Genomic DNA, 25,901 nt, shown 5'->3' with positions numbered 1-25,901 from the left:
CAAATTTATGGAACTTATAACCGATGAAAAAGCTCAACCGAATGTGATTGGCAGAATGCATTGCTAGGATCCATCGTTTGTTCAGAACTGAGTTGACTTTTTGTGGATGAGGCTCAATAGTACATGAAAATTGGGAAAATGTAAAACAGTTCTTTAGTGATAATGTTATGCCAAGTATTGATCTTCTCCAAATGTCCAACGTTTCTTGCAACATTAGCATCATTTGACGCGAGAAATCCCGCACAATTTCACTCGTTTGAGACCAAAACAATTCCTGTGCCTCGAAATACAAGCACGGAATCAACAACAGGGCGTGGCATTTGAAATAATGGCATTATAGCTTACCTCACAGCGACAAGTGTAAAGTGATACGGCGAGTTCAAAGTCGCAGTATTGTAATCTTTCGGCTTCCGTATCCACAAAGCTAGGTATGATATACATAGCTGGACGTTTTTATTGTTTGACATGCATTTTTATTGTACTTGGGCCTCAGCCCAATACATTTGTTTACATTCCGTGGGAAAAAACTCTGTAAGGTATAACCATTTCTGGCTGAGACCAGGGAGGGCAAAATGTCTTTGCTTCATCTTTCTTGGCATAATAAATGGAGTAATGATGTTAACTGAATGGAAGTGCTGCTCTCAGCCAGTCTTGAATAAGTGAGATGTGAATATTAATGCTTCTCTATCTGAGTTTTTGCCACAAAATCTTCTGAATATAATCAAAATGTGCATCGAAATGCAACAATAAATGCACCCTCCATTTCCTAGGCGATGGCACGACCCTTGCTATACCCACTGGACGAGCCAAAGTGGGAGGGGTAATTTCAGTTTGGTCGAACAGGAGGGCAGGAGACCAGAATTTAACATTTAAACTTGAAACATGTTTAATCACTGACAAGATGTGGACTAGTGTTAATCAAAGTGAAAGTGTGAAAAGGAAAGGTTTTATATCCCGGACACAATGAAAAACATTACGACTGGAAACTGTACCCCAGTTGAGAATAGTAATGCCCACAGCGATGGAGAACACTTATCCTTGAGCTGAGAAAACCAGACCATCATTTCGAAATATAGCTGCAGATTCGAGAAGCTCGTTCAAAATAGCTAGGTACATCCCGTAAAGGGGTGGTTTTGAGTCTTGAGGGCAAATTTCGCCTCCTTCATTTAGAAATCGTACTTTGTTTTTCCAGGAAAACATACCATTTGACACAAAATTTGCATGTAAAGGGGTCGCCAGAAGCACGTGGTCAAATCTGGCATAAGGAACAATATGAAATGTTGAGTAAAGCCAGTCCAAAATAAACTGATTTGAACCTTTGTGTTTTGTAATCTATACCACTGCAGTAACATTACCTTTTTTGACAACATCACACATGTAATACGTTTTGAAACTGAATACTCCGACGTATTCTGTGTCTCCTTTGCTAAAAAATATGGTATGCCGATTACCATGTAAGGAGATGATGACGTCAAGACAGGTTTGTACTAGTGCGTTTGGTCCTGAATGGTGCACGAAGTTTTGTCAAGGTAGCTTGTGTATTGATTTCCTAAATGGAGAAATTAGGGTCGATCTAAAAGAAGGCCGAAGAATGTTATGATACTCTAAGCGAGCTGAACTCCAATGCGAATGGTTGGATAATTTGGAGAATGTCTAGAATGATTTCGTCTCATTAAGATTATTTGGCGGTCAGTATTGAATTTCAACTGCGTCACAAGTTTGCGAAATGAGTATTCCGTCGAACGGTCAACGAACGATATTTTAGAAATCTGGAGACATGGCACATTGCATTTTTATTACTATTATTAAAATATTTTATATTTTACAAAAGATGTAAGGAGCAATGATTTTGTCGAAAATTTCTGAAAAAAATATGGGAAGATTTGATCGCGAACACATTTTCACTTGGGGTCAACATGGGGTCGCAGCCATGTTGCCTCAAAACTTATTTCTGTCTGCACTCAAAACTCAAAAATGTCGGATATGAACCTGAAAAATCGATGCAATTTTGTCAAAATTCGGCGAAATTTCAGCTTATAGACAAGATTTCATCTAGGTAAGGTAAATTTACTGAAATTTGATCGACAAATAATCCTGAGCTTGAACGTGACAGCTCGCCTTCTCCGGGAAGTCAAGCATCCAGCTGCCCATACACAGCTGCCCATATGGCCGGGTTTATGAGATTGTTTTCAAGCGACGGCGGCAGACCGTACGGGGCTCTGGATATGAACCTACCGCCGGTGTAGCTGTAATAACTGTTGCGTTGTTTTTAGTGCCCACGGACGAAGTCCTGGGGGAGTTATAGGTTTGGTCATGTCCGTCCGTCCGTTCACGCAGATATCTCAGACATGCCCTGGTCAATTTCTTTCAAACTTTGCACAAGAATAGTACCCAACCCCATACAGATGCACGTCGATTTGTTTCACAATGCGATCAAATTTGGCCGTGTTAGAGGACTTTTTAGTTTACACCTCCATAGACTCCCATGTATAAGGCAGTTCTCCATAGACTCCCATGTATAAGGCCAAGAAAAATAAAAATTTAGTTTCTCATCGTATTCATATTGCCTAAAGGATGCAGTGACACAGTTTTTTTGTCCCACGAATAAAGTCCAGGGGGCTTATAGATTGGGTCATGTCCGTCCGTGAGTCCATCAGTGAGTCCATCTGTTCACGCAGATATCTCAAACATTTTGACAAAATATCATGTGACCTTGGTGACCTTTGACCTCAAATATACATTATTGTCCATAACTCAGTAACCACAAGTGCTAAACCTTTCATATTTGGTATGATGGGACACCTAATGACACCACATATTGTACCTCATTAATTTTGCGCAAATCTAATTTTAAGCTTGCCAATAGAGCAAGAGGTCTGATTATTGGTATATAGGGATAAATAAACATATAATTTGTTTGACAAACGTCACGTGACCTCAACGACCTTTGACCTCAAATATACATATTTGTCCACAACTCAGTAACCACAAGTGCTACACCCTTCTATTGGTATGATTGGACACCTTTATGACACCACATATTGCACCTCATTAATTATGTGCATATCTAATTTGAGCGAGCCAATAGAGCTAGAGGTCTGATTTTTTGTATATAGGGATAACTTAACAATACAATATTTTGACAAAACATCACGTGACCTCAATGACCTTTGACCTCAAATATACATATTTGTCCACAACTCAGTAACCACAAGTGCTACACCCTTCATATTTGGTATGATGGGACACCTTATGACGCCACATATTGTTCTTCATTAATTATGCGCATATCTAATTCTGAGCAAGCCAATAGAGCTGGATGTCCGATTTTTGGTATGTAGGGATAACTATAGGGTAGAAATTTTTTGACAAAATGTCATGTGACCTCAATGACCTTTTACCTTAAATATATGTTTATGCTAATAAATAACCACAAGTGCTGTTCTTTATATTTAGTAGGATGGGTGACCTTATGACAACACACGCTTTACCTCATTAATTATGCACATATCTAATTCTGGGCAAGCGAATAGAGCTAGAGGTCTGATTTTTGGCATATAGGGATTAATTAGCAATACAATGTTTTTTCAAAATGTCACGTGACCTTGCACTGGGCAAAATGCTTGATATGCAACAATTATACACATATACTGATTCTGTACATGTGTCAAATACATTAAGTATACAGTACGTATGCTAATAAAATGCAAAACTACCAGGGGTTTCATTAAGAGCCGGCAGCCGGCGAAATTGACCGGTTACTCTCACGATTTCGCCGGCTACTTTTTCGGAAAATTTGAACTCTTTCATCGCTGAAATATTTTTTAGCTTCTGAAATGATACGGACAAGTTTCACAAACTGTGTAGTCAAACTTTGCAACGGCTTTTATGTGAAACAAAATTTAGAAGACGAGCGACTACTACGATCGCCTAGTACTACGATGCAGCACGGTCTTGCGTATACTGCCTTAATAAAAATCAGAATTGCAACGGTCGATTCTATTGGATACCTGAATTGCTGATCCCGATGTGGTGACCTTTATATACGCCAATATACTTTATATACTTAACCTGTCGGCTGTCATTAGCTCAATTAAAAATGGTCGATGAACAATGAAGACGGAAGCGATTGCAAAGTCAAGCTTCTCTGTACGATCTTCGGTTTTGAAGTGGACCAAGAAACAAGAGAAGGATAATTACGTGGATTTAAACTGTTTTCGAAGACAATGACCTGATTTTTTCTCGCGAAAAACTTCCCGACTACAGTTCGAATTTTAGTAAGCCGACGTGCGTTGCACCGTGGTAGGCGTAAATGTCAAGGTATATAACCAGCTGGACGTATTATATACTGCTTTTCGGTCTATCGACGCCAATAAAAACGTCACCCAGAGAGTGGTTAAAATACGATCAGACCACTAAAATTCACTTCAAAAGCGATCGTCAGGTTAAATCCAAATGTGAGCTTCTGAACGTACAAATTTTCATATCCTACATCAAGGTTCTTACTTTGCATACCAATATAGTCAAATAACCTTGAGGGTCTTTGTTTCTATTTGCGAAATATGGTAATGATTGTCAGTTTTTATCGTTATCTTAAATAAATTATCCTTTTTACCTCCCCAGTGGTATAAAAGTTCTTCATCTACAGATTGCCATACCAAACATCAGGGTTCTCACATTATACATTAATGAAAATTTTCTCTTTACTGTGCTTAAAATATCAGTGTTTCATCCAGGATGGCATCAACAAGGGGAATTTCCCCCTTTCATAGAAAATTTCGGGGGGTTTCACCAATTCATGTGTTCTACTTGTACAGCTACATTTCATTTGGGGGAGTGGTCCGCCTTGACAAATTAATTGGGGTGCCAACATTTCAACAGAGGGCAATCCCCTAACCCCTGTCTAGATGTGACAGTTATAACATCGTCTACAATATCAAATGTATATCATTAATAATAGTGAATTATTATAGTTTACCTCCCAGAAGCATAGACTGGGTTCTTAGGTTCTAAGACTTCAGTTTTCTTTGTTCAAAATATCGTCAACATTACCACATTTATTATTTGTAATTATGAATTATCCATATTTAGGTCTAATCTCCCAGGTAAAATGGCTTTTATGATATTCTCCTAAAAATACTAGAAATTCATGTGACTGTGAGCTGTAAAAAGTGAATTTTAACTCATTTTTCGGGTTTCCGGCCTTCGGACCCTCCCCACGATGACCGCTTTGTGGTCATGGCAACTGCAAGCCGCCTACTTTTTCATTCTTGCCCCTACTTCAAAACTTAATGAAACCCTGACTACAGTGTACACTTAGTGTGCAAAGATCTGCATTACGTATACTCATGATCTTCATAGAAATACGCTACGCATATCAACGATTGGAATATTCCATATACAAAAATATACGCTGCATATGCAATTAGTATTGTGTTCCATATACATCAATATACGTAAATATGCGAAGCGCATATCAAGCATTTTGTCCAGTGTTGATTACCTTTGAGTTCTATACCCTTCAATTTTGATAAGATATGGCTAGTTTTCAATCGGATTCGAACCCACAACATACGGCATCAGTCGCCTAGCTGAGAGGCCACAGAGAGAACCGCTCGGCTAAATCTCCACTCCCAAAAAAGAGTGGTTCAATAGCCCGCTAAGTGGTTACATTTTTCTGACTGAGACTGCTCAACACGTTGTAGAGTTCGTGAAGCACACACGCACGCATGCTCACTATCATACATTGCACATACACGCTTTATCGAAGCAAAGAAACGAATTTCATTGCTTTAACTGGGCGAACGATAACCTCGGGGACAATTCTGTGCACCAGCAGAGTTACCAACCCAGGGTTGAAAATACGGCTAGTTTTCAATCAGATTCACACCCACAACATACGGCATCAGTCGCCTAGCTGAGACACCACAGAGAGAACCGCTCGGCTAAATCTCCACTCCCAAAAAAGAGTGGTTCAATAGCATGCTAAGTTGTTACATTTTCCTGTCTGGGACCGCTCAACACGTTGTAGAGTTCGTGAAGCACTCACGCACGCATGCTCACTATCATACATCGCACATACACACTTTATCGAAGCGAAGAAACGAATTTCATCGCTTTAACTGGGCGAACGATAACCTCGGGGACAATTCTGTCCACCAGCAGTGTTACCAACCCAGGGTAGAAAATACGGCTAGTTTTCAATCGGATTCGAACCCACAACATACGGCATCAGTCGCCTAGCTGAGAGGCCACAGACAGAACCGCTCGGCTAAATCTCCACTCCCAAAAAAGAGTGGTTCAATAGCCGGCTAAGTTGTTACATTTTTCTGACTGAGACCGCTCAACATGTTGTAGAGTTCGTGAAGCACTCACGCACGCATGCTCACTATCATACATCGCACATACACACTTTATCGAAGCGAAGAAACGAATTTCATCGCTTTAACTGGGCGAACGATAACCTCGGGGACAATTCTGTCCACCAGCAGTGTTACCAACCCAGGGTAGAAAATACGGCTAGTTTTCAATCGGATTCGAACCCACAACATACGGCATCAGTCGCCTAGCTGAGAGGCCACAGACAGAACCGCTCGGCTAAATCTCCACTCCCAAAAAAGAGTGGTTCAATAGCCAGATAATAAGATAAGATATAAGATATAAGATATAAGATATTATAGCCGGATAAGTTATAAGATATAAGATATTATTAGCCGGATAATAAGATTTTTAGACCCTAAGATGTCACATCTTGTACCTCATTTATTATGCACATATGTATTTCTTTGCTGGCCAATACAGCTAGAGGTCTGATCTTTTTTTCCCGATTTAGAACCAGAACTTAGACATGCCTGATGTTTCAAATTGGGAACAACAACATAGACCTATGTGCCCATAGATCTCAACATGTACACTTCAGTGATACTTCTTAATGACCACATTTCCCTGCCCCATCAAGACTAATACTGCTATTACAAGTGGGGACTATGTCATTGTCAATGACTCGTTTACAACAGCTTGCATGCATGCATGCAATCATTTCAGAATCTGTGTCTGGATTCACCAAATTAGTGCTAACTCGGCCATTTCCTGACAGTATATTAATCGATAATCCTGCAGTGTTTAACAAAGCAAGTCTACCAATTGTAAAATGCAGCTGGTGTAATCTGTTGTGGTGACATTTTGCTAATTGTCATAAAAATAACCTTAAAAGCCAATTATGTTGTGTTTTTCACTTCCTCTCGTTGTTCATATAGAATGGCAAATTAACCATGTTTCACTGACAATGTCAATTCAAACAACTATTCAACTTGTATAGATAATGAACGTTTGATAAATGTGTTCAATAGTTTCATACATGTGTAGGTTACCACTCGTTTAGTGGATAAATCTTGAATTTTTTCCAAAACCAATTGTCAAGAGAGTTACGTGTAATAAGTGCACATGTTGTTTGATAATATAGTTAAATCAGTTGTGTTTTTAATGTTACCTCAGGAAAAAACTCGCAAGTTGTGTTATTTTCAAAAGGTTTCCAGATTGTGCTTCGATTTCTGGTGCTATGTTTGACACTTGATTAACAGTTCAAAAGTTTGTCTAGCAGTTCATAGATTAGTAGGTTATATCAAACACTCATTAAGTTGATGCAAATTTCGCACAACTTTTGAGAATATTTTTTGATCTTAAAATGTTCTGACTCTGCGATGTTTATTCAAGTATAATTATCCATTGAGTTGAACTACATGGATAGATTTCTGTAAGGCAATCGGTTCTCCTCCCAAATATGGCCACAGTACTGCCATACAATTATGATAAACACCAAAAATGGTGCACGTGCAATCTTTCCATCTTTACAAATACAACATGGTGCAACTACTTCAGGATGGGACAGGAATCCACTCCATTTGTACCCTTTTTTTCAAATAGTATGGCATGCTTTGGAAAATGGCAGAATTAACAAAAATCTTTTCTTTGTTTCGCCTATTCTGCCATAAGCAAAATTTATAGATAGCAATGAATATCTGCGAAAATTAAATGGTAACTTGAGGTTGGTTAATTTTGCAGTTACCTCTCAGGCCCTTTAACTGGCTCTAATAAAATCCTGTAATGTTGAGTTTGCTTCCCAATGCCAGAACAATTCACTTAGGGACGCAACCATTAGACTTTGTGAGGGGGGTGGTCACGATCGGATTCTGAAATCTCCACCATAATATAGTTAAACAACACCATGTTATCTGTGCACATACTAATATTTATTAGACATTTACCATCGAGAACAAAAGAAATTTGCTGTAATTTGAATATTTAAGGAGTTCAAGCAATTTCCACAATAAATAAAGAACCCCTGCCTCAAACTCCACAAAAGTTGCTAGACATATTTTGCCGTTGTCATGCCATTGCTTCGTTTAATAACCAGTTAATCAAATGCCTAATTGACAGGAGGAAATTCGAGACCATATTTGAATAGTAGTATATATTGTCCTCAAAATTACTCTATCACGCCCAAGTACTCATTGCCTTCACCAATACTGCCGTGTTATCATTATTATTACTGTTACAACGGAGTTGCACGTCACGGCCATCAGGCCGGACTGTGCAGACTCGCTCTCGATGCCTTATGCAAAAATGTCATAATACAATCTACACCACAGAGATGGCTCAACGTGTTCATCGATGGTACCACGCCACATCCAGAAAGTTCGAGATCAACTAAAGTTTTTTCAAAAAACATTCTGTGATAAAATGATTGTTTTCATATTCTAATTTCTCCAAACTGTTCATTTGATAAATATTAATCATAAGTGATAGCTCGATCGCTATTGATGAAAAAATTGAACACCAATATGCGAACTGATGATAACATTTTACACGTGAGTTTTTAAGGTCACTTTTCCCGTGTTTGGTCAAAGTCTTATCCGAAATCGACTCTAAATTAAAGTTTAGTTTACCTGACTTCTCTGTGCTTTATGTAAAGTGCTCATTATGACCGTGAATTTATTTTTCTCTCTTCAAACATGATCTTGTTATAGACTAAGCGTTGAAGACACTGCAATCAGACATCTGGGACGTTCCATATAAGATACTTGAAATTGCCGTCAGTGAATTATCATAGAACACCCTATTCTTCGAACGGTGCCCCACTGCGGTAATTTTTACTTTATCGCAATCTTCTCTCATTCTTCTTGCCGTAGCTCCGCCTCACCTGTCTGGAAAGTCTGGACTGCGACGTGGATAACACGCCCAACAGCGAGTTGCCGCTGAACATTACACAATGGAAGCTCTGGATCGAACCACAAATTGAGAACATGGTCAATTTAAATTTGTGCAGCGATGAACCAAAAGGTAAGTCTTGATCAGCATTGCACGTGACATGACTCGAAGGTATGTTATGAAAAAATACACATTTATACTACGCCCCAGCCATAAATCGAAAGTGAAACTTTTACAATTTTATTAATTTTTTTCAGAAAATGTTTAAACCAAGCTCTTTGACATACGAAGACAAGGTTAAGGTCGCCGTGTTATGTTTTATTGGAGAAAATTGTCAAGTCGAATCGAAATTTACATAACTCTTGAACGTTTCTTCACTTTTTTGTTTTTAATGTCAGCTAAAGTTTCTTGTTCTACTTTCAAAGCATGTTGAGGTTCACAGTACTCTAGTTGTAAGTCCAGCCTATACAGTACAGTCCACGCAGAACCCGTCACTGGTGCGGGAACAATGCCCGCATAAAAAGTGCATTGTGCGCGCACGAAACGAGCATCATTGCCAGCAGTATGCGGGCAGATAAAGTGCAGTGTGCCCGCAGTGTGCGGGCACGATTCGCGCATCGTCACTGTGCGGGCATTGTTGCAATGTGAGGCACATTCACACCTTGACCTTGAATGTATGGCTGAGTTGAACGCTGTTGCATGAGAATGTAAGTTGTAAGAGTTTCATTCTTGTGGACAAAAATTGGAACGTACATGTACAAGTGGCTACTGTAGTGCTGGGTTTTGTCATCGGCTCAGCCGAACTTTGACCCATTGCTGATTGGGTGGGAGTTGCGACGTTTAGTGTCATTTACAAATACTAGTACGATTTTAGGCCGGGGGTAAAGTGAAAACTCTTTACGTACAATCACAGTCCCTCCACCAAAGGGACTGTGGTACAATGCATGATCTGTTACTGTGAAATTGTTACTCTGACTTGGTGCGCTGTGAAGATCGAGTCCGATCGAAAATTATCGAATTTCTCAAATAAAGATGACATCACTGGTCGCGAGACGTGGTGTTGAAGAAACTGAGTGAGGCTGTGATGGTGACGATAGGTACATGTAAGTTGTTGCCATAACCGTAACGCATCGTAGAAGACAAGTCAACACAACAATAAAAATTCTTGATCTGTTTTCTATTTTTCAAAATGTGTACTTTATAACAGGAAGACGATTTATCATGGCAGAAGTGAATGCCTGTGAACTTGAATCACTCTAGTCTATACGAGCTCATATTCTTTTTTTCAATTGTCAAAAAAGACGATTTAGAACTAAAAATGCTGAACTTCTGTGACAGTTTCACGGCTTTCTTCCTCTTTTTCATGCCTAATCGTAATCGTGACTCTCATTTTCGGTTCACATTATCATGTTTATGCCATACAATTAAATGCAAGGAGGTCAGAAATAACGTTTCGTTGCTTACTCCCATGTAGCGCGTCATACTTTCTCGATATACAGTAATCATGGTCCCTCTATCACAATGATATAATGTACATGTAGGTGAGGTTGTTTTGTGTGACGCCTGGAAAGACCAAAATTCTACAAGACGCATACTCTTATATGGTTTGGTTTTTCCTTTCGATGTACGGAACGATTGAACTGAGAAGCACAAAAATCGCGATTGAGGTTCTGCTTCGTAAACCTGTCCTCGTAAATTTCAATGATTTCACAAGCCGAACGTCTCTATCAGCATTTTTCTAGCCAACTATCACTATTAGTGGCACAAATAAAATGATTAATGTGAGTGGAGTAAACTGACCATGTTCGTAAGTAATAACTTGAATTTTCTCCACAGACATGAAAACAAAATATTCGTTTTGGGCGACAGCGCTCGACTTGTTTTCTTGCCGATCATGCCGAAATCTCAATGAAGTTTTGATACGTTCCTCGGATATTCCGTACGAAAAATATTAAATGGACAACATGGTAGTCGATGTAGAGAAAGTCATGATCATCATACTGCCAACGCAATCATACAAACTACAGTGACGCCGCGTAATTTTTCATCGCCACCGGTGCTTCACGATAAAGTCCAACATTAAAATTTGTTTCCCGGGTCATTACGACCATCTGAAAAAAAAACACTACAAAAAAATACGGCTTCTGCTTATATTTTACATATGAGCTAATACCCGATAAGGTCCATTTGTCAAATTGTTCCCATGCACTCCGAACGAAATCGGGGCCAAAATCTTGAAAAAATATCACGTCTTTTTTGTGATAATGTCAGACAATACCATGCCAAAAAAGTCCGATATTCAAAAACTGTTCCAACCCTAACTTTTTAGTGACGAAAACTAAAACACTGTGCCAGTTTCTGATAGTATTTTCCGTTCGAGTCGACACCTGACGAACCGAATTGCAAATGTTTCCCGCCCCCAACTATTTGCTGCAGAAAAATATGTCTTTTTCATGTCGTGTTTTACGTTGATCAAATCAAACTCTGTAAAATACGCGCGGTGCAGTGTGTTCTAAATCGTACTCCGACTCTGAACGTTATTAGTATATCACAGTGAAGTCTATAATACGTCACCACAGGTCTTCAGTGTCGTTAATATTTTGTGACAGACAGTCGTTCGGGCGACGACATTCCCTCCACATCGAATAATACATTGAGGTACCAGAAGAACGACATTGTGAACAAAAGCTTCGGGCCGAAACGGGAAGAGTTGCCCGGGAAACACGTCAAATTTTGCTACACTGTCGTCCAGATGACCTTGAAGACTTGACGTGGGTTGCAATCGCCACCCAGAGCAGACATTGTCCTCGGCCTATTCAATAGCGTCTACGCACTAATCAGCATGATCAGGCGATGGGTCACAAAGGTCATCGAAGTATGCAACAATTTACAGTAAAGATTCGCGTCGGCATGATTGTTTAAATAATTGCGATCACATTGCTGGTGTATACTATCAAGTTCGGAAACACTTTTAAAGGAATAAATATTTTTTTTACAAAAATAATTCCGTAATTTTTTGAAGAAATCATAAATCCACGAACTTAACGTTTCGAATCTGCAAGTGGGTTATTGTTTAGATGAACTCAACCACGCTGAAACATGGGTACTCTTACCATTGGCGGCATTTTCCCCACTGCCAACTTCAGTCATAATTTCAGTGCAATGGGTAGTCGTAACGAAAGAACGATGTCGCTTCTCGCATCAACGTGTCAAAGAACGCGACATTTTAGTGTTGAAGTAATGCAGACGTATCACTACTTGTAGAAACACTAACGTACTGGATGTTTTTTGATAATGCATGTTGGTATCAGCCTTGATCCACGGATACATCAGCACCAAAAAATTCTCTAACTTTCCGAGGTTCGTGTTACAGTCGGTACGATTTAAAAATACTTGCGATTAAATCGTTGTTTGACGCAGTTTTAAATGTCGACAATGCATTTGACTATTCAAAAACTAAAACAAAATAACAAAATAAAGTCAATGTGCCACATAACAAGTTGGCCTTTTAAGGGCCACCAAATTGGAAGAAGGAATTACGAGTAAAAGTTTGGAATAAAATGAGACTCACACAAGGATTTCAAAGATAATGTTTTTATTTCCACCCCCTAAAATTAAAAAATCTGAACCGGCGATTGTCTGAATATTACACCTGATTAAAACTGCAATAAAAAGTTTTGGTCGGGGCGCTAACGCGGAGATGCATGTATGACACCAATTTTCACCATTCGGAGAACTTCTGGAAATGTATTGTTTATGACACATTCTCCACGGGTTATGCGATTTATTGAAGAACATGTTCGTCGTCTTTGAGTTTGCAGAATTGAATTACGTTGACAGTATATAGCCTTGATATGTATGGGAAAATGTATGGTGCGTTTTTACTCAGACAATGACAACTTTTGAGGTATTTTTTGCTATTTTCATCATTTTATATGACTCGAATCTTTGGTTCAAAGTGAAAGTTCGGCATGTAAAATGTTTTATTGAACGAGACCGCATCGGTCAACAGTCAATGGTCTATACGTCGCATGGTCGCTATGGAAACCAGCAGTTTCCAAGAATAGCAGGCGAATTCCTCGAAGCATTATGCTCCCATGGGACTTTATCGGACCACGGTCCCACAGAGGGCTTTCAATTCGACAAAATGGAATTATTCACGTTTTTTGTCTGTCACTTCTGAACGTCAAATACATGTTGACCACGAAATTACTTCAGTCAAGTCACTTCAATTTGTAAATTTTGGTACATTTACATGTCAATGTATGTTTGACTCGTCACGAAACAAAGGTCGCAGTTCTGGTCCAAGGACGTTCACGCAGGGGTGCACTATCGACTCAAGTCCACCCCGAAAATTTTGAACGTTTTTAAAGCCGATAGACGCAAGTTGCTGTGAAGACCAGCAGCCCAAAACTGACAGAAAGAGTCTCAGATTTAATAGTATGTATCGCATCGATATAACTTTTTTTTTTTAAATGTTATGCTTTTAACTTTCTACACTATTGGAGGGACGGTACATTGTAATACAATACAGGACCTGTATAAATGTTTAGAACTTCTGTCGTCATACAGTCTTGGAGCTACCCCTCTAATTTGCATAATATCCTTTGCGAATCGACCCCCGCAAAGGTCAAATCATCAATGGCGGTCCACACAAACATGCGAATCCCGGAAGCATCGTTTTTTCCGCTTGCACTGCTAAATTATTGCTGTTCGGGGCAAAATACCAAGGTAAATATTCACTGTTGATGTTTAGCTCTCTCATGGTTTTTGAAATATGTGAAATAAAGCGAAGAAAATCCAATATGCACGCTGTCTTATTTACGGTGTGGATGTTCTGATCGAAGGTCACATCCGACACATGATATGCGGAGGACCAAAATGACAACTTACTGACCTTGAACGGAATTGCCGATTTAACATTTTTTAGTTACATCGTTTTGACAGCACTGTGCGAAATTTTAAGATTTTTCGTCGGTGGCCTTGCATTTGGGGCAGTGTTGAAATGCACCTGTCATTGTATTGTGGGATCGACCATAGGCGTATATGAACACCACAGTACACACGCGTACGATGTAATACTCTGAATCATGGGGGGTTGTATCATACTATGCCACTGTAACGTAGAAGCATACGTGTAAATTCTTTGCAAACGTTGCAAATTAGAACCATGAGGACAAATTATTGCCATGAATACGTAGATGAGAGAATAAATTGAAAGTAGCAGCCAGTGACAGCCAGATATCTAATCATCGTCACAATCAGAGTTGTACGTTGTTTCAATGTGACCTTCATCATTCCCACCAGATAATTCAATTACATCATTTTCTGTAAGATCGTACTCCACCTCTTCTTCCTCGATTTCTACTTCATAGTCCTCAATTACAGACACATTCATTTCTTCAAACTCTAGAATATCATCAGGTACAGTGCGGACATTGTAAATTCCTGCTGTATTTGTGCAGTTTTTACACCTGCAACCAGGGCCACACTGTTTGTCCCTTTTGAAGCACCTGCAAATACGACGGTTGCAGCCAGTCGTGCATCCGCACCCTGTTGTGTATTCGTATACAGTTTGTTGTACTCGATCAATATTTTCAGGGCTATCCCAAACAATTTCTACAGCATTATTTGAGACAATTTTAAAACCATATTCATTATAGTCAGGAAGTGATATGTGTGATTATGTGACTGGTTCCAAATTTTTGAAACAAACCGAGATCTCAGCCAATGTAAAGAGAGTGCTGTAGGATTCGGTAAGCACTCATTTTCCCCGAGTGTTCTACCCTGAACTGTATTTCTAATTTTTTCAATCCAAAGAGTGTGCATGTCTAGGTCATTTTGACAACCAGTCTTGTGCTTCATTTCTTTAAACATATCCTCAGGGCTTGAAATTCCTGAGAAAATTCACTATAGTATCGTTTGAAATACAGAGTTCCAATTAAACGATAGAAAGCTAAGATGCTGTCATCAGAATCAGTTTGTGCAATACTTCCCACAGCATCAACTGATTTACCAGTGATAAAACTTGCATGTTGAAAGAATGTATTCATAAACCCAGCCTTTCCAAATCCCACAAAAAATGACACATAATCACACCCTGAAGTGATAAATAAAGATTGGAGGCTCATTGTACGCTCATTATGTGGAATATCAGCCAAATCAGGATCTCTAATAATTGCTTCATTGCAATTTGTTCAAACTTAAATATGACAAATTTGAAAAATTAGCATTAAGTTGAATAATGATGTCTTTTGTTTTCTGTTGATTCCCATCAAAGTAGTCAAAGTAAACCAGAAGACATATAGGGCAAACCTACATGATAGACATCTGTATCCGGTGAAAATATCATGATTTTTGAATGGCTTGCTTTTATCGCATGAAGCCACACCCTTGTATCCGTTTCTTCATGATTACCATTGAAAACCGTACATTCTAACAAATCTGTCTCTTGTGTGATGATGTATGCCTTTCCTTGCCTTTCTCCACTGAAACCACCAACAACTAAAAAGTCATTGTTAGGGCCAAGGTAAGACTTCACCATCGTTGGCAAATGGTTGCAAAGCAGATTAATTAATGCACGCTTATTTTTCCGTTCAGCTATGAAATTCGCCCAACTTTCTTTTGGCAAGGGTGAGTTTATATCCATATTTTCATAGATTTTACTCTTAGCATTTTTCTTTACATCCCTCCGTGCCCTTTCAATTGTCTTTGGACTTGGTTTGTCAATGATAAGGCATTAGGGTCATCAAAAATTAAATGGACACTATTGGTATTGTTTCTAAAATGGGGCAAGATCCATCGCTTTATCAAATATTGGAAGTAATCTTTTAATGTTTTGTGATGACTCCTTATAGGTGCCCCTTGAATTACAAACATTCCTTCCAAAATTACAAGATTAGGGGTCCATCCATTTGGCAGATTTTCAAAATTGATATTTTCATTTGCATATCTACTTTTGAAAACTTTTGTGGCATTTGATTTAGTTGACTGGTGATACATTTACCATCAGCATTACAGATTGCCCTTGGGAGGGGGATAAACTGTTTGAATGACTCTATTGGTCTACCAGTTTAATCGAATGAGCAATCTGTTTTTTGAGACAAAATCAACATTTTTTTATCTTGTTCACTGGTTCGCACTCTTTTCTGTTTTTGCTTTATAGATGAGAAAGTTCGCAGCCTTTTTCTTCTAACAGGTACATTTGTGCTGGGAATATGAAGTAGTCTTGTTTTTATGTAGTTATCCAAACCATTTTTCCCAATTTCATAAAAATTTGTAAGGTCTTCATACAGAGATCCATCAGCAGTATCACCACTGAATAACCTTACCAAACCTTTATTACTCTCAGAATGACAAAATACCATAGAATCACATACTTTTTGATAAAACTTTACACAAATTTCTTCATCAGTCTGTTTTGCTTTAATTTGCTCATCTCTACACACATATTTTTGTTTCTTTTTGATCCTGGCTGTAACTGTTTCTGTAAATTTTCTTGACACTTAGCTCTATAAGGCAAACAAACTGCCAAGTTATCCAAGAGCTCTGGGGATGGTTTATGTACTGAAGTTTTGACATTGAGGTTTATTAAAGACTCGTGTGCTTCGTCTAAGGCTAGTTCTCTCCATGTTTGTCCTGTAATTGACACAGAAAAACCACCATCCTTCAAATGACTTAGTATGCTTTCTGGCATCAAAAGCAAGTCCATTAGGTGTTGTGGAAGCAATCGTAAATATGTTGGACGATCATATGCATGGAACAAAGGAGCTAACATTTTCAGTGAAGCAACGCGAAGAGTCCAGTTTGAACTTCGGAAGGCAAGATATAGAGAAATATAGGCAAAACAGTCCCGATGAAGGAAATTTGACCAAAACTTAAAAGTGTCATCTTTCTGACTTCTTTCTCTGATAAAAGCAAAAAAGTCATCCTCCAAGCCAACAATTGTTTCCTTAAATTCTTGCATCAATTGAGAAATTCTTGGCAATCCCTCATAGAGGTCATTGACCTCCACAGCTGTTTTTAATGCCTCTTTAAAAATATCCTCACTCTTGATTTGACATTTTAACAAGATGTCATTGGTTTCTCTGTATTTGAGAAATTCCTTTAACTGGTGTCTATAGAAAGCCTCCCATACCTGGAGTAGGAATTTGTGACATCTTTTAAAATTATGACACTGGATAAGAGATGTTAGAAGACCTTCCTCTTTAAATGTCTGTTTAGCAATGTCCTTTAGACCAGCTTCCATGTAAACTTTGAACAAGACGGGTTGTGTATTTTTTAGTATATGCCAATCCCCTGGGAATATAATCAACCAGTCCAATTCTTCACTGTATTCTCTTTTAACCTTGCTCAACAAATCATATGTTTTACCATCTCCTACAAGTATCAGGTATTTCAACCTTTTCCCTATTTCAAAGATAAGATGTAACTTTTCATCACATGTTGAAGTGTGTCAATATTGTCACATGGCTCATTTAAAACACCAAGATAGATTACTTTAGCTTTTTCTGTGTGTGGTGAACTTTGCTGACAAAGAAAACTTCTCAAGTTTGACAAAGCTGCTTCAGGTTTTAGTGTGTGAGCTGAAAACTTCTGTAAACAGTATAATAACATATTAGACTTCATATTGTTCAAAGATTGCTCTTCAATTTCTGTGATTGAAAATTGTTCTATTTTTAAGTTATTTGAAGGAGAGGCAGAGTAAACACTCATCTGCGGTAAAACATGATGACTCTTGTCAATTTGAGATTTAATTTCCTCAAGATCATGTACAGTTTTTCTTTTTTTTTGTCATGGATGATCTACTAGTGTCATGAATGTTTGATGCAGCTTTTAATATTTGCGGCTGGTATATTTCACACATATTTTTTTCAATGAGCTCCACATCAATTAATCTCAAATTTATGACATACCAGGGATAAAATGTATTTTCTGCAGTCCTTGACATGTCAAATAAGTCAATTTTGTCAAACAACCTGTCTTTTGAGACTAGTAGATCAAAATTACATTCAGATTGTTCACACAAAAATATTGGCTCAACTGTTTGAAAATGCTGCCAAATTCATGCAAAAGCATTCCACAACTGTTGAAAACTTTCACTGGACATTTCAACAAATAAGAGATGCAAATCAAGTCTGAATAATTGCCAGGAATAGGCTTGTTTGTGAGGGCATCAGCTCTCGCAGTGAAAGTAGGAAATTGCCCTCCAGACAGTAAATATCGTTGATCATTGGTTTGGATTGTTTCTTCAAAGTATTCATGAGCTTCATCAGTGCCTAGGACATTAGCAACAACTTTCCTCACCCTTTGTGACAAAGTCCACTCTAAGTCACATAGATCATCATCAATAGGCAAACAGTCATCTGTTCTTTGACAGGCAAGTAACTTTTCAGATGCACAGGTAGCTATACAACGGAATAAACTATTTGTATCTGCCTTAATCTTAATTAAAGTCAACTCTGAAAATAGCCTTTTCCTAGTACTACCAGAAACAAAATCACTCGATGAATATTTGATAGAGGTTGGTTTGGGTTCTACTGCCTGATAGGATGTTCCATGAATCCCTCTGTTCATAAATTGGGTGTTACTGAAGCATAGGGCTGACCAATATCTATATTGTCAACAGAAACTATGGCAAATGCATCAGGCGTGAAAGAAGAAGAAAACTGTTCTTCTAACATTTTTGATACAACTTCATTCATGTGATCCCTCGTAATACATTTGGAACATGTGATACCAAAGGAATTGAAAATAGTTGACAATTTTACTGAGCCACTGTAGGTATCAATACTGTCACTTAATAATAAATGAAGGGGATAGTACATTCATTGTTTGTCAAAAACAGCAGATGACATATATTATAAAATATTCCAAGGTATTTTCTATGTTTGAAGTTAGATCCATCTTTGTGAAACCCTATGTACTGTTCTTCCCAGCTGAATTTTTTTCTAAAGATTTCCATTCTGTCTGCTTTACTAGCAGTGATCAAAAAAATAAATTCCATAGAACTGGATCAATATCTTTCACAACATCCTGTAATTGCAGGTCTGACAAGTTTGTCTGTAATTTGTGTTTCATAATAAACTTTTGTGCTTGACAGTGAAGTCTATCACACATTTCATCAGCAACAGTAGCTAAAGTGCAAAGCATGCTGGGAGATTTTGACTTGGCTTCAGAAAGCAGTTGTGTTTGCAATTGACAACATGTTGACTGCAGTTTATCAATTTTGTGTTTTGTATCATAGTACAATTTATGCAGTACTTCCCTTGTATTTACTCCAAATCTCATCATAAGCGTTCCATATCCTTTAGAAATATTTCCACCAGATCTGACTGTAGAATATGTTATATGATGACCAAATATCCGATTCATCTCAAGTTTAAGAAATGCAGATGATTTACTTGTGTAGTGGTTTAATGGTTTCCCAAGACTTTCAAAGTTGCCAAAAATTTCACATAATATTGTGTCATATCTTTCCTTTGTCTCCTTCAGCAGGAAGGGTTCTTTATTCAAGAGTTTCTCTGCCACATGGCAAGCTATTTTACTGAGAGCCACCTCCTCAACGTTGCTTTGGGAACTAAATTCATTTATTTTTTCCTTTAAATCACTGTGCACCTTTTCAGGGAGGCATTATCAGAAACTGTACCATTGTCCTGTCTGACAACATCAAGGGTTCTGTACAATCTCATATAACATGCCATACAAACTGGGCTGTCTGCTCTCAATGTACAATAAGTCCCCTCTTCCCTGAAATAGTCAAGCAGAACTTCTGGATTAGGTGGGTGTCTTACTTCTCCCTGTATAATTTTCCGACAATCTGAAATGGCACAGTGCACCCTGTTTCTCTTCCTCCAAATATTACAGTGTGCATCACAAAGTGAAACAGTGTCAGGGATATTTGACAGTTCTGTGTGTACATGCAACTGGAAAGTAGCCTTAAATAGTGTCAAATCATCAATTTTTACCAATGTGCTTGATGTATCACTACAAATAAAGCAAGTCAATATTTTTCGTTTTCTAGAGGAAGACTCACAATGGGCGATTTGTGCGGAACTACTACAATTTTTGAATGATTTCTCTATAATTTTTTCACATGCTGTGCATATACAGTCTCTATCAGACAATCTATATTCTTCAAGGAGCCAACCTTTGAAAAAAACATCTTTATTAATTTTATGATACCATCTAGAGGTTGATTCACAACTACATCGTGCACATGGACCACATACTTCTTTTTCTGGATGACATTTCTCAGCCAATGATTTGACACCTCCAAAACCTGAAATGTTCACAGTAATTAGCTGTGGAAGTGGTAATGGAATTACATTGAACAACGGTTTTCTTCAGATAACAACTTAAACTTGTCTTTGTGCAAACCAGTCATCTTAGATATACTTTCCTGTAGATCTTTTACCTGGCATGATCTTATTGACACTGTAAAGACTTTTCCAGTAAACAACACTGGAACAACACCAAATTTGCCAAATTTTCTAGTACAAGAACAAAGCCCATTAATTTTTTTTATTCGTACTTGAATATCACCAAGTAGAACATTTTCCACTTTATTTCTATTTACACATTTTTGTTTAAGTTGCCTGAACTGTAGTAGTCTCTTTTGATCATGTTTATTTCCTTGAAAACTCCTTGAAAACTCCAGGACATTGAAATCCAACTCTAAATTTCTTCTGAATAGTTGCAAACTGTTTCATATGAGATTTCAGCTTTTTATGCTGTTTCCTATCAAATCTGCTGTCATTATGTTCATGACAGAAATCGTCTTTTCTATATTTTTCACCAAGTTTGTCAACAAGCATCTGAAACTGTTTCAAATGCCTCAAATTGCATTTCAATGTGAATCTATCTGATACACCTTGAGACACTTTTTTTATAGCCCACCATTGTGGCAAGACTAATCTTCTTATTGCTTTGTCAGTATTTGTTGTCAAAGGTACAGTACCTAGCATACATGCAGAATACAAATTACTAAGCTCTAACAAAGTTTGCTTTGAGGACAACGTAAGACAAAGACTCCTTTTGATTCTCTTATCAAATGATGGTTTATTTTGCATGTTCATTGTCTCTAACACTGATACAGCACAGCGATATTTAAAGGATCATGTAGAGTCCAAACTCAAAATCTGTTTAAGGCTTCTGTTCAAAATGAAAATACGGTGAACCAGTTAAAAGCCTTCCGCTGGCCACACATCTGAATACGGACACCAGAGCGTCGCCACAGCAAACCTACCAGAACTGGAATCTTCTATGGTCCCTGTTGATACGAAAAATGGAACTCGATTAGACAAGGGCCAGTCGAGTACTGAGTAGTGCATACAATTTGATAACGCACAGGGCAAGCGAGTACGCACTTTGATAATGCCTTCCGGCCTATGATGTCGGCGTGTTGTCTTCGGTATGCACGCTGTGTGAACTGGCGTGAACTCTGGCATGAGGCCCACCTTACTAAAAATATAAGGCTTCGAAACAGTAATTTGATGAATGAACTGCAATCAAATGTATCCCGACTGGATATAACATAAACCACAGCTACGTTGTTCGCCTAATCCAATAGATCCCGGCAATAGATCGGCTATCGACCTTGAAGACGGACAGCGGGAGGTCCTATGTTACTCTCTCGCTGTCAGATTACACAGTGGAGAGCGCGCGTGATTTTTACACTACAAAAGCGTGAACGGAAATAAAAACAAACTTAGGGACTAAAAGAGAAGTTGGTCCACTTAACTAGGTATATTTTGTTCACATACACGCCTGGCCTTGAAAATGGGGCAGTGTTGAAGATGGGCCATTGCGGCTCCGGCAAAAAACGGTATTTTCCTTCTCGACCATCAGAAAATGCCAATTAGTGTACAAAAAATTGTGTGGTGAAACTTACCTCGCCAAGGAGACCGGTAATGCCACTTTTAGGAATAAAAGACCTCCAAATTCGACAAAATTTATGAAAGAAAATTTCATGAAAAATGAATCAACGGTCGCTCTCAGCTAGGTGGGGGCGCTCTTCATTCGAAATGATTTCTTTATTTAAATATGCTAATAAGGGGGTCCACTGCCAGACTGCATATTTCCCGGTCGGATAAAGCCGCCTGCTTTAATTCACCGAAGCCTAGAATTGTATTTTACACAATGACTACATTCGGGCTTAGCGGTAGCCATATTTGCTTGGAAATGCCCAATCGGACAGGGCATGCAGTTTGCAGTCTGGATACTTTCGCGACTTCTAGGTCATTTTGGAACTGGGTTTTCTCGTTTCACATTCTGGCATCCAGTGCCTGGTTTAGTCGTAGAGTGTACTACTGACCCTCTTTCAACACAGTGCATGCGTGATGGCTCAGATATTTTTGAAAAGGGACAAGCACCGGACAGACCGCGGATGTAGTTTTGTACGTGACATCCATGGACCACGGTCCCTCTACAAAACTCGGACTTGGCATCTCAGCAAAATGGTTCGCCGATTCGGCTACCTTCGAAACTTCAGTTCGATTTTTTTTTTGCGACAAACACGGCAGAATTAGCACGAAAAATCAGTAAGCCAATGAAAACACTTGCATTTTCCTACGCCATCACCGCTGACTTTACTTCAGTATGATAGTGACTCTATATTGCTAACTGCAGTGTCTACTATAGACAGTCGGATCCAGAGCAAAGTCGTTCGTGTAATCGTAAAAAGTTCAGGACAAAAATACAAGCTGTTGATTTCAAAAACAAATTTTATTTCGATGCTGGTTGTTATTTCCTGGGCGCTCTCGTTTCCTTACCTGTGTAAAAAGGATGCGTTGTTTCAAATACAACAAATTGACCGGGAAACAATTCAAAACTTGTTATTCTTCACCCTCCCTAATATAAAATGGTTTACAATCTGGTTCTTCTATGTATCAGGTTTCGCAATCATGCTTTAGTTCATGTACGATGTCTACTATACGGCAAATGACGAATTCATTCAGAAAATTCCCCTGGCATATGTGGTCTGTGCCTGTGATATTACTAATACGTATCATGAACTTTATTTATTGTAAATGGCCACAATAATGTTCACTTGTTGCAATTTTTCACAAAGCACGTCCAACCACGGTCTACACGTCCGTGTTCCAACCTTAGACCACGATCCGTGAGAGGTCTTGTGTCGAGGTCCAGCAGAGTTTGAGGTAGATTTCTTCAGAGCTGTACGCATACTGTACGCATGTGATAATATCTTACTGTGACCTGTCTACGACTAAGATTTTTTTATGGATTTTAGAGTTGCCTTAGGCAGACAAAGAGAGTTTGGAGCTGGTTTTAGGACTCAAGATTATTCAGTTACTCCCAGCCGCCGCTATTTCAGTTAGGCAAGTGTAGCAATGTTGTCACCGACAACTACCTCTGGGCACACATTTTTTGAGTTCAATACCCGCATCGTGCGGGCACATTTTGTCCAGTGCGGGCACAGTGCCCGTAAAGTGCTCGCACAGTGCTCGTAAAATGCTGGCACTTCACACCCAATTGTGCTGGCATAATGCGCTTACAGTGCTGGCATTGTGCTCGCAAAATGCGAGCACAATGACAGGTTCTGCGTGGACTGTAAGTCCAGCCTATACATGTATAGACTGTATTGTCCAGTGAATGTCAATCTTGACTTACATTCAAATGTAAATAACACTACTGTATTCTGCAAATACACGCCGTACGTGTTGGCAAGTTGAAATTTGGATGTTTAAGCGTGCTTTGGAGTGTAGAACAAGAATATGCCGTAGACACCTAAAACAAAAACAGTATAAAATATCGTTAAGGGTTAGAGCCACTGTTCATTTAGTACCAAAATACTGAAGTATTACCAAAATGCCTATTCCTTGCTTTGTTTTAGATTTGATAAAATCCGATCCGAGAGACCCGTGCAGCGAGTATTCAGTCGCCAAACGATGCATGGAGGAACTGTCTGATTACCTGAAGTCCCGCTACGCCATGACCTGCGTGGCCATGCTCAAAGCCGCCCCTTGCTTCATCAACGGACGTGCAAGATGCAGGATACAGCGAACTACAAGCACAGGATTTCCGCGATTCATCAACCCGTACCGGACCATGTCCGAAGAAGGACGCTGTCGCCTGATTTGGAATCAGAATCTGTTCGGTCGCCAGGAGCAATGGAGAATCGAGCACGCCAACGATTATTTTTCGTACTTTTAGTTCCCCCGAGCTCAACGGCGATCTCACAGCTTATCCCGATAATTTCCAATATAAGCGTTTGATTTGCTAGGTATTTCAAATCTTAGTTTGAAAATTCGGCGTGTACTGTTGATTTCAACAATATCATCACAATCTTCAAAGGTTATCGCATGCCATTGAAGCAATCTTCAAACTAGCACTTATATGTAGCTGTCTCCATTTTGTTTTCCGTTATGATGTTCAAAAATTATTGCTGAGAAGCTTGGCAACATTAATTAAACACAATGTTTTTTTTTCTTTCATATTTTACAACAATTCTGATTTTAGAATTATGTACTTCCTTTCGTATAGCAATACCCATATTCAAGATGAGACCAGTCTTGCGACATTGATACTCTGACGACGAGGAGTATTATACCCAATATAGCCTACGTCTGTATTACGGAAATGCTAAGTATTCTGTATTCAGAGAAATGCGCAAAAATTGACGACCAATCACCGTATACTAACATTGCACAGATTCCGAAATGTATCACATAGAAACTTGTTGGAATCAGCATTGAAATTAAAATAATAGCGCGAAAAATAATATATGAATAAAAAACTATTTCAAAAACTGGGTGTAAATCATTACAACAACACCGGTAACTCTGTGACAGGTTACGTTTCGTAAATATTCTTTCTCGCGACTGCAGTAGTGTAGGTGTTATAGACTCTCTCACAGCATATCGACTGCTACACCAACTCATACTCTATGCCAGCGCCCTCAATTGAGCAGACGGTAGTTCTGCTCAGCGTGCCAGGTAAAGGGGATTGGCTATAGCGATACGCCAGTAACTGATCATGAGCTCAGAGAGCCTCGTTTGAAAGACTGTTGAGGGCGCTTCATTGCGTGAGCGTTCGCGAGCTGTGAATGGAAGACTGTTCATGAATTATCAAGCCTGGTCAAATACCCAGTCCTTTCATGTTCTACCCACGACTCTTGATGATTTCATTACAGCTATTGGAATCAATGAATTTGCCGTCAGTCCACAGAATCCTTCGATAATATTAAGGAATCGTACCCTTACACTCACACTTGCCCAAAGTGTGTTGGTTTATTAATGTTTTCAATGAATAAATTGAAGTAACCAATTTCAGTAAAATTTGCCGTGTCTTAGTTGCCGTGGTGGAATGAAGGCGGATTTGTGGTGAGAGTACAAAACTTGGGATTGAATCATAGAGCCATGCAATTTGCGTATACAGGAACGCCAAAGAAATACACGGAAACGCAGAGGCGAGGTGGTCTAGTCAGTGGTCTACCATACACTTTTGATGACCCCTGACACAAATAATTATATCATTAGCTTTTCTTTTTTTAAATTTTATCAGCCTTCAAAAGTTATGTCTTTCAAAATCATTTACCAGCTGAAGGAATTGAAGATTTTCTTCAATTTCCATTACTATAATATGTTTTAACTATCAAAGTAATATATGGATTACTCGATGCAAAATAGGGACAGAACTGCCGCATACAACTCTGACACAGATAATTCACCATC

The 25,901-nt window shown here is 38.8% G+C and overlaps 2 protein-coding genes and 1 long non-coding RNA gene across 3 annotated transcripts in view; 2 read left to right on the top strand and 1 right to left on the bottom strand.

Annotated features, from left to right (window-relative positions):
• The window catches only part of LOC139114988 (uncharacterized), a 28,694-nt gene extending 3,890 nt beyond the window's left edge, over positions 1-24,804 (top strand). The window contains exons 4-5 of the mRNA XM_070676897.1: positions 9,189-9,339; positions 24,062-24,804. Of these exons, the coding sequence (XP_070532998.1) occupies positions 9,189-9,339; positions 24,062-24,381 (471 nt within the window). The 3' untranslated portion in view covers positions 24,382-24,804. The remainder of the gene's footprint in view (positions 1-9,188; positions 9,340-24,061) is intronic.
• LOC139114423 (uncharacterized) overlaps positions 1-25,901 on the top strand; it is a 103,723-nt gene that overhangs the window by 21,103 nt on the left and 56,719 nt on the right. The gene's annotated exons all lie outside the window — the stretch shown is intronic.
• On the bottom strand, positions 21,242-22,274 carry LOC139114421 (uncharacterized). The gene is made up of 2 exons (XR_011547867.1): positions 21,576-22,274; positions 21,242-21,478 (listed from the first exon to the last, which is right to left on the bottom strand). It is a non-coding gene; the product is annotated as an uncharacterized lncRNA (long non-coding RNA).

Source organism: Ptychodera flava, chromosome 16, assembly GCF_041260155.1.
Source record: "Ptychodera flava strain L36383 chromosome 16, AS_Pfla_20210202, whole genome shotgun sequence".
NCBI lineage: Eukaryota > Metazoa > Hemichordata > Enteropneusta > Ptychoderidae > Ptychodera > Ptychodera flava.
The sequence above is the reverse complement of the archived record's forward strand: the minus strand, read 5'-3'. Positions and strand labels throughout refer to the sequence as shown.